General features: G+C 37.3%; 2 protein-coding genes across 5 annotated transcripts in view; one reads left to right on the forward strand and one right to left on the reverse strand.

Moving 5' to 3' along the window:
- APBA2 (amyloid beta precursor protein binding family A member 2) overlaps positions 1-13,464 on the reverse strand; it is a 373,381-nt gene that overhangs the window by 274,063 nt on the left and 85,854 nt on the right. The window lies entirely within an intron of this gene.
- Positions 4,198-4,665, forward strand: LOC122743126 (40S ribosomal protein S24-like). Its single transcript, XM_043987877.1, has one exon. The coding sequence runs from the start codon at positions 4,198-4,200 to the stop codon at positions 4,594-4,596; it is 399 nt and encodes a 132-aa protein (XP_043843812.1). The 3' UTR covers positions 4,597-4,665.

The following is a 13,464-nucleotide window of genomic DNA, read 5'->3' on the forward strand; positions in this document are numbered from 1 at the left end:
CATATGTTGCAACCTGCTCATACATAACCTGCTAGATTTGAACTCAGGTTCAGGACTGGCACTCTATCTGCTGTACCACCTAGCTGCCCACAACTCTTTATTAGCCTCTGTGTAATATTAGATTTTAATTCTTTGGAGACTTGTATTCTGTATTTTTGCCTTATTCTTTGCATTCTTGGTGATAAGTAAGTACAGTGCCGGCACATAGTTATTTCTCAATAAATGCTTCTTAATTGATTGATTTTTATACAGTAATTCTGGGTTCTTCATCAAATCTGGCAGGTGCTAACATGCTCAAAAGAGTCCAAGAATGATCCCAGAAAGTATGCAAGAACAGCTCAGCTAAGTATGAGGAGACTCAACACCAAAAAGATGGTCACTTGGTGATGAATATTTTTTCTTCCTCTTTAGGCTATGGCAACCCATGAAACAATAAAAAAATATTTTAAAAGCCCCAGCCCTGTTCAGCCCCCTTCTATTTCTGGAGTGGGGCACGAGTTGGCAAAATAGAGAACAGAGGATGCTAAGAATCACACAGCTTTTAGACCATCTATACACCTTAATTTGACTGTTGTTACTGTAAATTTGAGGTCCTGGTTCAATTAGCAATTGAATATATTGCTGGGAGAATTGAATCATACCAATCTTGTTTTATGCAAAGCAGAATACCATAGACCAAGGCAGGGCTGACCACCAATTAATCCTTCTTCCCATCTCCATTGCCTCTCACCTTTTCTTTCTTTATTTGAGATACTCATATATACTCTGCTCTAGGCAATCATGGTTCTGTGTTCTCCAATGCATCTCCAGCTTTTCAAAGAGATATTATTATGAAACAACATTAGTCAGGAGCAATGGCATGTGGGATCTGCCAGTATTGAGTAACATATTATAGCCTACTTAAACATTGGCTATAAAATTAAATTCTTTCAAAATCCATTCTCTTATTAGCCACCATATAAAAATGGTTATGCATTCTTCTAGAAAAAAATTTGGCTCCAAAATAAAATCAAATCACAATTGGGAATTCAGAATACCTTTTAAAATGGGGAATTAAAGGCAAATGATCATGTTTTCATAAACTAAAATTAATTAAAATTAAAATACTCAAAAATATAATTCCCAAAACTTTAACAAATGCTGTATTAAGGAGTAGTGCAGCCAGGTGTGAAAGTAGCAGTCTTAATGCTTCCATGATTCAGCTGAATCTTTTCACTGCCTTCAAATCACCATAACACTTCCAATTTTACATCCATGGTAATTGCTTTATGGACTCTTTTTGAACTTAGTAGTCTCATTCTATCTACAGTTTCATGACACTCTCTCAGTCTGACTTAGGTTTTGGTTATGGTATCACTGAATGGGTATAATATAAAGTACTAAAATAGCCAGCCTCCTCTTAATGAGAGTAATAAAGGTACTACAATGCATGCCGATATTTAACAACATGCCAGGAAAGGAGGGGAAGAAGCTTTGGATGCCCTACTGTCTCAGTCACCTTAATTAATTTTCTTTACATAAACAACAAAAGAAATAATAAGCTTCCCCAAGTTTTCACATCTTCCTCTTTCTTCCCCTTATTAATGGGGAGTAGATGTAAATCTGTACTTCAGCCCCTAATATAGTAACTATTTTTTTTTACCCTGTCTCATAGTGAGTTCACAAAGCTCTAGATTCTCACGTAACATTTGCCAAGTAAATTTCCTGATTTACAGGTTCTGCAATAGTAAAATTCTACACATTGTATGGATATATATGAGAATCCAGTGATATTTATGTTTAACCTTCAGATCACGTTCTTATGGCCAGCCTCTCTTCCTGGGCTGACAGAAGAACATTAATAACCATGGGTAACAACCTCGGTTACCCAGCACTCTCTGGGAATGGGCCATTTTGGAAAGGGCCAAGATCTATTTGAATTAACCTGATAACCATAAGCTTTGTATCTTGAGACTTTTTTATGTAGATGTTTCTAAAATGTGCTACATACTTCCCTGCCTTCTTACATTATTCTACATATATCTATATCTATATATCTATATATATAATTTTGGCTGCAGATGTGAGTGGTGTAGGTAGAGACTAATGTTACATAACTTTCCTTGTCATTGTGTTACTGTATTACAGCAAGTATCACCCCACCCTTCTGCTTGCTGAACTACACAGGTTGTTGGTCAAAAAATAAAACTGCCTTTTGTAGCTACTTAAAGTTAGTTATATTGGTTTGTTCCTCATCCAAGCACTCTATAACATAGCCTTACCAACTAGACACACACACACATACACACACACAATGTCCCCTTTACCTGTATTTTCAAGAAATACAGTATTAAGACGCAGACATTACTTCTATTTATAGGTTCCTCTCATTTTCAGAGATATTCCAGAAGCTTGATGATTCTGGAAGAATGGCAACCCAATTGTGATGATGAAAGTTGACTATAGCTGTGGAATAGACATACATTTTCAGACACAGATAATTTGCTGGTTTGTTTTGCTTGACTGGGGCAAAGTCACATGAAGGAAAGGGGAAAAAGGAATAAGGGGAAGGAGGAAATGAGAAAACGGAGAAGGGAGGATTGAGAGAAGGGGAAATGGGGGTTGAAAGGGGAAGGGAAGATTGATGGAAGGGGAAAGGGGAAAAGGAAAAAAGGAGAAGGTGAAAAAGGAGAAGGCAAGAAAGGGAAAGGAAGAAAGGGGAAGAAAAGAAAAGGGGAGGGGAAGGGGGAAGGGGAAAAAAGGAGAGGGGGAAAGGGAAAAAAGAAAGGGAAGGAGAGAAAGGGGAAGAGGAAAGGGAATAAAAGGGAAAGAAAGATGCATAAAACATTTAGAAAGAAAAAGAGAAAGAATAAATCCTAAATAGCTACAGTTTTACTCTACTGGCCCTTTAAATGAGAATGCAGTTAAGTGCACGTGAATTTTTACACCCTAGTACCTTTAGTTTAATATCAAAGGCCAGGTAGACAAAGCCATACATACCCCTCCCCCAAAAAAGTTTGAGAAAATGCAGATATTATTAAAACTTTTGAATTTAAAAAGCCCCTAAGAACTTTAAAGTACTAACCATTTATGGATCCTAGATTATACCTCTTTAATAATTTCCCCCTAAATATCATTTAATACCATTAGAAAAAAAATAAAAAGTACATAATACTACTTCAAAAGTCTATATCTATTTTCTACTATACTTTTTTTAAAACTCTCAGGAGAGAAAAATTTCCAGGGAGCCAAAAGCTTTTGTTCCTCAAAAGGCAGTTAAGTGGGTAGTTCAGTAAATGACAAAGAGCATAACAAAATCAAAACTTCAAAAATGAAGTGCAGTCATTCCCCATTTACTGGCATGGTTAGGCAATGGGGATGTTTTCTGGTTGATTAAATATTCTAAATACTATAGAGTTGCCATGTAAATTACCAATTGTTAAAGGAATAACAATACAACAAAATGAACATAATACTAAAACTAAACAGAATTCAATCTTTTCTTTGATCCTTCAGAAGATATTTATGGCTCTCAGAGTTTCTCAAAGTTATCATTATTTACTTTAATGATCATTGTACTATCACAGAATCATAGCATTATAAATCAAGGGTCATAGATGGGAGCCAGAAGAGATCATAGTGTCCATCTAATTCAATCCCTATAGCATACAGATGAGGAAACTGAGGCCCAAAGGGAATAAGTGACTTGCCCAAGACCACACAGGCCTGGGGTTAGAACCAAGGGCCTCTGAGTGGACTGCACCACATTGTCTGTTCTTTCTCACACTGCCTCTCTTCTGGGGCTCCATACAAAAATATTGGTTAATAGAATTTAAGTTCAATTAGTTTTTGCCCCCACAAAAATAAAAACAAAAAAGGAAGTACAGAATCAAGCTGAAACTCATCAATGTAAATTCCAATTCTGGATTAACCTGGACAGTGGTGACACTCAAAGTTCTGAAAGGCACATTAATCTTTAAAGTCATACTTACATATGTAAAATTAGGAACAAATTCACATAATTTGGATAATGAACTCCTGATATTCCATTCCAACCAAATTTCTTTACTCTCTGTCCACATATGCCTTATGCATATCTAACTCCACACATGTATCTACAACGTTACCCGCAATGCTTGGATTGCCATTCTTATGGCTTCCATCAAAATCCTACTGATCGTTTTCCCTCTCATGCTGCTTAAGGAGCCGGCCACCACTATGAATGACACTGTAACTATCAGAACCAGGAAGTTCATGACAAACAGACTTCTTCAGCATAAACAGATGGTTATAGATGTCCTTCGTCCTAGAAAGGCCACAGTGCCCAAGACTGAAATTCGAGAAAAACTGGCCAAGATGTACAAGACAACTCCAGATGTCATTTTTGTCTTTGGATTCAGAACCCATTTTGGTGGTGGCCAAACAACAGGCTTTGGCATGATTTATAATTCCCTTGATTATGCAAAGAAAAATGAACCAAAGCACAGACTTGCAAGGCATGGCCTGTATGAGAAGAAAAAGACGTCAAGAAAGCAGCAAAAGGAACGCAAGAACAGAATGAAGAAAGTCAGGGGTACTGCAAAGGCAAATGTTGGTGCTGGCAAAAAGAAGGAATAAAAGGCACTATGGAGGATATTTATCCATGAAGATGATTTTTCATCAGAGCATAAATAAACTATATAAAAACTTTTTAAAAATCCTACTGATCTTTCAAGTCCCAAATCAAATCCTCCCTAATAAATACTTCTCTGATCACTCTCAGTCACACATGAGCTCCTGATCTCTGAATTTCTATACTATCACCCATATGATATAATAGTTTATGTATGCACATCTCTCTCCATCTGTAAGAATAACCTTCACACACATGATGAAGTCTTGAAAAGGAATGGAATCAAAAATGAAAAGGGTGATGTTACCATCAATGAAGTGGAAATTAAGTCAATAATTAGGAATTATTTTGCCCAACTGTATGCCAATAAATTTGACAATCTAAATGAAATGGATGAATATTTACAAAAATACAAACTGCCCAGGTTAACGGAAGAAGAAATAAAATCCTTAAATAAACCCATATTAGAAAAAGAAATTGAACAAGCCATTAATGAACTCCCTAAGAAAAAATCCCCAGGGCCAGATGGGTTTACGGGTGAATTTTACCAAACATTTAAAGAACAATTAATTCCAATCTTATACAAATTATTTGGAAAAATAGGTGAAGAAGGAGTTCTACCAAATTCGTTTTATGACACAAATATGGTGGTGATACCAAAATCAGGCAAAGCAAAAACAGAGAAAGAAAATTATAGACCAATTTCCCTAATGAATATTGATGCTAAATCTTAAATAAGATATTAGCAAGGAGGTTACAGCAAGTGATCACCAGGATAATACACTATGACCAGGTGGGATTTATACCAGGAATGCAGGGCTGGTTCAACATTAGAAAAACTATTAACATAATCAACCACATCAATAAGAAAACCAACCAAAATCATATGATTATCTCAATAGATGCAGAGAAAGCTTTTGACAAAGTACAATACCCATTCCTAATAAAAACACTAGAGAGTTTAGGAATAGGTGGAGCTTTCCTTAGAATAATAAACAGTATCTACCTAAAGCCATCAGCAAGTATTATATGCAATGGAGATAAATTAGAGGCCTTCCCAATAAGATCAGGGGTGAAACAGGGATGTCCATTATCACCCCTATTATTTAATATTATCCTAGAAATGTTAGCTTTAGCAATCAGAGAAGAGAAAGGAATTAAAGGAATTAGAATAGGCAAGGAGGAAACAAAACTATCACTCTTTGCAGATGATATGATGGTATACTTAAAGAATCCTAGAGAATCAACTCAAAAATTACTTGAAACAATTAACAACTTTAGCAAAGTAGCAGGATATAAAATAAATCCACAGAAATCATCAGCATTTCTATACATGACCAACAAAGTCCAGCAGCAAGAGATAGAAAGAGAAATTCCATTTAAAGTAACGGTAGATAGTATAAAATACTTGGGAGTCTCCTTGCCAAGACAAACCCAGGAACTCTATGAACACAACTACCAAACACTCTTCACACAAATCAAATCAGATCTAAATAATTGGAAAGATATCAATTGCTCATGAATAGGCAGAGCTAATATAGTAAAAATGACAATACTGCCTAAATTAATTTACTTATTCAGTGCCATACCAATCAGACTACCTAAAAATTATTTTATACAGCTAGAAAAAATAATAACAAAATTCATCTGGAAAAACAAAAAATCAAGAACATCCAGGGAAATAATGAAAAAAAATTCACAGGAAGGTGGGTTAGCGGTACCAAACCTGGAGCTTTACTATAAAGCGGCAGTCATCAAAACTATCTGGTACTGGCTAAAAAATAGAGTGGTAGATCAATGGAATAGGCTAGGCTCAGGAAATGCAGTAGTAAATGACACTAGTAATGTAGTGTTTGATAAACCCAAAGACTCCAGCTTCTGGGATAGGAACTCAGTATTTGACAAAAACTGCTGGGAAAACTGGAAGATAGTATGGCAGAAATTAGGCATAAACCAACATCCTACACCTTCTACTAAAATAAGGTCAAAATGGATACATGATTTAGACATAAGAGGTGATACCATAGGTAAATTAGGAGAGAAAGGAATAGTCTACCTATCAGATCTTTGGAAAGGAAAACAGTTTTTGACCAAACAAGAGATAGAGTATATTATAAAATGCAAAATGGATGATTTTGATTATATTAAATTTAAAAATTTTTGTACAAACAGAAGCAATGCATCCAAAATTGGAAGGGAGGCAGAAAGCTGGGAAACAATTTTTGAGGCCAGTGCTTCTGATAAAGGCCTCACCTCTAAAATATATAGGGAATTAAATCAAATTTATAAGAATCCAAGTCATTCCCCAATTGAGAAATGGTCAAAGGATATGAACAGGCAGTTTTCTGATGAAGAAACCAAAGCTATCTATTCCCATATGAAAAAATGCTCTAAATCTCTAATGATTAGAGAGATGCAAATTAAAACAACTCTGAGGTACCACCTGACACCTATCAGATTGGCTAAAATGACAAAAAAGGAAGATAATAAATGTTGGAGAAGCTGTGGGCAAATTGGAACACTAATGCATTGTTGGTGGAGCTGTGAACTGATCCAGCCATTCTGGAGAGCAATTTGGAATTATGCCCAAAGGGCGATAAAGCTGTGCATACCCTTTGACCCAGCAATTCCACTTTTAGGTCTTTTGCCCAAAGAAATCATGGAAGGGGGAAAGGGACCCACATGTACAAAAATATTTATAGTTGCTCTTTACGTGGTAGCAAGGAATTGGAAGTTGAGGGGGTGTCCATCAATTGGGGAATGGCTGGACAAGTTGTGGTATATGAATACAATGGAATACTATTGTGCTGTAAGAAATGATGAGCAGGAGGAGTTCAGAGAAACCTGGAGGGTCTTACGTGAGCTGATGATGAGTGAGATGAGCAGAACCAGAAGAACATTGTACACAGTATCATCAACATTGAGTGTTGACCTACTGTGATGGACTATATTCTTCTCACCAATGCAATGGTACAGAAGAGTTCCAGGGAACTCATGATAGAAGAGGATCTCCAAATCCAAGGAAAAAAAAAAAAAAGAAGAACTGTGGAGTATAGATGCTGATTGAACTATACTATTTCTTTTGTTTTGGGTGCTGTTTTTTTTTCTATTTTGAGGTTTTGCATCACTGCTCTGATTTTTTCTCTTGTAACAGGATTAATGCAGAAATAGGATTAATGTTATTATGTGTGTATATATATATGTATATGTATATAGATATTTAGATATATAGATATAACCTATATCAGGTTACCTGCTGTCTAGGGGAGGGGGGAGGGAGGGAGAAAAATCTGAAATTGTAAAGCTTGTATAAACAAAAGTTGAGAACTATCTTTACATGTAATGGAAAAAATAAAATACCTTATACATAAAAAAAAAAGAAAAGAAAAGGAATGGAAAGGCTTTCTTCAATATTTTATAGCATACCACACCCTGCCAGTCATACAATTAAATGAAGGAGATTTTTTAAAACACAAGCTCTCACAGTACTTATTTGTTGATTATGTTTTTAAAAAGCATTTGATTGGGGCAGGTAGGTGGCCCAGTGGATAGAGCACCAGCCCTGAAGTCAGGAGGACCTGAGTTCAAATCCAGCCTCAGACATTTGACACTTACTAGCTGTGTGACCCTGGGCAAGTCACTTAACCCTCATTGCCCAGAAAAAAAATTAACATATATTACCAAGGGAAATTTTCAGCAGAAAAATCATAAAAGGATGTCATCAGAGAGATATGACTAAAATATGTGGTAGGACAGCAGCAAGGGCAAGAGACAGCTGTGGTCAGCCTGGTTGCTCCCCTGGTATCCATCCACAAGATGTCTAGAGAACTTGAGGAAGGCCCTTAGCCCATTGGATGGATCTCCTGAGGAGGGCCAGAAGAGAAGGTATGGGAGGGTAATCTGTACCCTTGGAGGGCATCCCCATATCAGTGAAATCACTAATATATTCAAGTAACAAAAGATTTCAAAAAGGAAATGGTAGACTTTAAAATCAGTCAACCAATCCAGCAACAAGGATTAAGGCCCTAATTGCTAAGCATCGTGTTAGGCTAGGAATACAAAAACAAAAATGAGCAATCCCTGACTTGAAGGAGTTTATATTCATTCTCATCAGTGGAAACAATAATCATAGTCAACATTTACAAAGACTTTTAAGGGTTACCAAGCACTTCACATATATGGTCTCATTTAATCTTTATGGGACAACCTGAGGGGGTGGGTGCTATTATGATTCCTATTTGATGGATGAGGAAAATAAATCTAAGAGGTGTTAAGTAAGTGGCATAGGGTCACACAGCAGTGTCTGAAGCAAAAGTCAAACCTAAGTCTTCTTAACTCCAAGTCAGGTGCTTTATATACCATGCCATACTGAAGTAAATATATATAAATTAATTGCTGGGAGGGAGGGGGTGGCCAGGAGGAGTTGGCACTTGAGATTACCCATAAAGGAAAATAAAAATTCTAAGAGGCAGAAGTGATGAGGCAAAGCATTCCAGGCATGGGGGACACTGTGTAGTTATGATGGTGTGATGCAGGCATATGGCATTGAAATCATATTTCATTGTTATACTCACAGAATCTCAAAAGACACATAGAAGACACTCAAAAATAATTGTGCAATAAGAGTAAGTATACAAGTTATTAATTTTTGTAGAAATTAACAATTGAATAGTCTTCTGTGGACCAGCCTCAAACCCCAACTCAAACACCTGAGGAGGAAAGAACCCGGGTCAAAGGAACTTGCATCACTCAAATGGTTCATCCAGAATTACACAAGTCCCTCAAATATCACTCAGTCACTTGCCTGCTGGGCAATACTGTCTCTCTGTATAAGAAGGGATCAGGTTATGCTCAAATCTGTTCATAGTCCTCTACCCACCCAACTAGCACCTTTACTGCAAAGGTAACAATTGCCTTCAGGTCCATGGCATCTGTAGATTAAATGTTGGGCTTTGAATGAGATGACCTGGGTATGAATCACAGCTCCATGACCCTAGGCAAATCATGTCACTTCTAGGGACCTCAGTTTCCTCATCTGGCAAATGAAATGGTTAGACTAGCTAATGTCTGAGGTCCACTCTAACACTGAAGGTATGAGACTGTATTATCTATGAAATGCAGAATCAGGTGGTTCTAAAAATAAGCTAAGAATAACAGTCAGTTCTCCATAACCAATGCATCCCAAGGGGGACCAAAGAGGAGAAAATATGAATTCTTCTTCCATTCTGTTTTAGAAGAGGGAAGTGTACTTAGGTGATTTTTATGAGTAATATTTACCTATTCATCTATCATATTTTCTCAGATTACAGTTTAGCTTTCAAACCTTTTTTTCCTTTTCTTGTAGGAAGCATAAAAATTTTCAGGTACTTACTATTTCCCCAGAAAGGATTAGAAAAGCAGAGTGATGACACTGTATGGTTTCCATGTGACAGCCTGTCACTCAGTCAAATGGTATCAGCAATAACTAAATGCCCATTGTGTCAGTCTACAACGGAATATCAAGGTAAATACAAACAGTGCCTGCTCTCAAAGAGTTCATAGTTTAAAATGAAAAGCTAGAGAAACATCGAAAAATTATATACAAAAGTACATCAAGACTCAGACATATACTGCCTTTAAAAGTACCATCGACGGGCAGCTAGGTGGCACAGTGGATAGAGCACCAGCCCCAGAGTCAGGAGGACCTGAGTTCAAATCCAGCCTCAGACACGATACTTACTAGCTATGTGACCCTGGGCAAGTCGCTTAACCCCAATTGCCTCACTAAAAAAAAATACCATTGACATTGTCACTATCAATGAAGAGGAACAGAGGAGTAGATAATTTAAAGTATAACATTACCCATAAACAGACATGAATATACATACATATATATACATATTTCATTGTTATACTCACAGAACCTCAAAAGGCACACTGAACATAGAAGACACTCAAAAAATAATTGTGGAATGAGAATAAGCATATGAGTTATTATCATTCTTTTTTATAGAAATTAACAATTGCATAGGCTTCTGCGGACCAGCCTCCCTCCCTCCCTCCCTTCCCCGCCCCCCCCCCCCATACACACACTGGATCAACTACCTAATTACCTTAAGTCATGCTCATATATATTCCTTGTCTTCCATTATCTACTTCATTCAAGACACCATGCTAAGTACCGAGGATACCAAAATAAAACATCCTACCCTCAAGAAGCTTAAGTTCTCCTGGGTGAAAACAACATCGTAAACTGATAGATATGTACAAGTTAATTTGAGAAGTTAGTGAGAATGAACAGTTGGGGAATTAGGAAAAGTTTCCAATGGAAGGTGGAACATGAGCTGAGCCTTGAAGGAAGCTAGGGGTTAGAAGCAGCAAGGTAAGGAAGGAGTTTATTCTAGAAACAAGGATGGTGCAAAGACATGGTGGCAGGAAAGAAAATGCTGAGTTTGGGGGAGCAGAGTGGCATGAGGAAAGCAAGTTCCAGCTTGGCTCCAAGCGGAATACACAAAGGAATAAGTGAAATAAGCCTGGAAGGGTGTGCAAAAGAAAGCCATTTTGTAAAGGACTCTATGCATGAAGGCAAAGAGCTTCTAATTTATCCTAATAGCAGGGAACCATTGAAGATTCCTGAGTTGGGAAGTGGTGTGGCCAGACCTAGGTAAAAATCATTCCACTAGGCAAGTTGCAGCAAAGAGAGGGGGAATGGCCATTAAATTATTGCTATTGCCTATTTAAAACCTAGCATGCATGGACCTAGTAATAATACCAACTGACATTTACATAGCCTTTACTATGTGCCAGGCGCTGTGCTAAGCACTTTACAAGTATCATCTCATTTGGGCCTCACAACAACCCTGAGAGGTGGGTTCTATTATTATCATCCCCATTTTAGAGATGAGGAAACTTCAGCAAATAGAGGATAAATGACTTGCACAAGGTCACACTACTAGCAAGTGTCCCAGGCCAGATGTGAATTCAGATCTACCCATCTCCAGGTCCAGTACTCTATCCACTGCACCACCTAGCTGTGTTTTAAGGTTTGCAAAATGCCTTATATATCTTATAGAATATGAAACATGTTTATCTCTTGATCCTCCCAACAATCCTATGACATGAAATAGGTACTAATTTTATCCCCCTTTTATACTTGAGGAAACCAGGGCTAAAAAATGTTAAGGATTTTGCCCAGGATCATATGGCCATGAGATGTCTGGGGCAGAATTCAAATTCATGTCTTTCCTGACTCCAAGTCCAGTCATTATCCACTGCTCAACCTAGCTGTCTATATTTGCTGTCATTTCTAAAAATGTATTCTGGGCAGATAGAGAAGGGCTATTTATCATTTCTGATGCATTTCTGAGAACCACTCCAAAACAGAGCATGCAAATCAAGACAAAAATTGTAGTGTTCAGCTACTATATATACAATTAAAAATGGCCATGTCCACTCAGGATACATAGGGATGTGCCTTTTATGGTGGAACACAAACTGATCTATAGTGAAGATATGTTGTTAAAGTTTTGAGATCAGGAATACTTACAATTTCCCTCTGAGTCTGATGGTTTTATTGTTATAGGTGTCTTTCTTATATCTAATAAAATAGCTCACCATATCTCTATTTCCTCCAGAGACAAGCAGTAGGGGTCAGCCTTGAAGTCAGGGAAACCTGGGTTCAAGTTCAACTTTTAGGACTTATTTATTTTGTCTTTAGAAAGATTATTTGGGCAGCTGTATGGAGGATGGTTTGGAGAGGAGAGGTGGTAAGTTGGGACTCCAATTAGAAGATTCTTGCAAAAATCCAGCTTGCAGTAGGGAGGTAGGCGTGCATATAAGTAGAAAGAAGGGAATCTGCAGGAGTGACTTCTGAGGGCAAGGGAGAAGGACGAGTTGAAGCTATGAATCCAAGTGAATGGAACTATGATGATGCCCTCAACAGAAATAGGACAGTTTAGAAAAAAAGGGGTGGTAGTGGTAATGTCTGTGGCTGTGGTTGTTGTGGTTGTTGTGGTTGTTATGGACAATGGTGGTGCCTGTTGTTATTTTAGAGGTGGAGGAAGCAGGGAAGATGGTGAATTTTATTTTGGACATGTTGAATTTGAGAGGTTTTCCATCAATTGCGGAATGGCTGAACAAATTATGGTATATTAATGTAATAGAATATTATTGTACCACAATAAATTATGAAAGCGATGTATGCAAAAAAACTTGATATCTGTTTGAACTGATGCAAAAGTTAAAGTGAACAGAACCAGAACAATATATGTTGTAATTGTTGTTCTTGTGTCAAGAGTCAGGCTTGACTCTTCACGACACCATTTGGGTTTTTCTTAGCAGAGGTACTGGAGTGGTTTGCTATTTCCTTCTCCAACTCATTTTATAGATGAGGACCTGAGACAAACAGACTCAAGTGATTTGCCCAGGGTTACACAATTAGTAAGTATCTGAGGCCATATTTGAATTCAGATCTTTCTGACTCCAGGGCAGGAGATTTATCCACTGTGCCACCTAGGTACCCTCTAGAACAATTTATACAGTGACTAAATTGTGGGGAAAAACCAATGTTGTAAAACTTTAAAACTATGAACAATACCCAATTGGTTTCAGAATACTGATGACAAAGCACACTGTCAACCTCTTGAAGTAAAGGATGAAGCAGAGGTATAGAATGAGATGTATGTTTTCCGATATGGCAAATGTGAATATTTGTTTTGCTTGACTATGCTTATTTACTACAAGGGAGATTTTTATAATTGTTTTAGAGGAGAGAAGCTAAAGACAGAGGTATGCTAGTGACAATAATGACAAAAAAGAAGAGGGCCATCAAAGCTTTTTTTTTCAATCACATAGAAGAACAAGTGAAACTTCAAAGGGAGATAGACAAGCAGGAC

This window comes from Dromiciops gliroides, chromosome 2, assembly GCF_019393635.1.
Source record: "Dromiciops gliroides isolate mDroGli1 chromosome 2, mDroGli1.pri, whole genome shotgun sequence".
Taxonomy (NCBI): domain Eukaryota; kingdom Metazoa; phylum Chordata; class Mammalia; order Microbiotheria; family Microbiotheriidae; genus Dromiciops; species Dromiciops gliroides.

Excerpts from the sequence above, each read along its gene's own strand:
- LOC122743126 (XM_043987877.1), top strand. The coding sequence starts at position 4,198 with ATGAATGACACTGTAACTATCAGAACCAGGAAGTTCATGACAAACAGA.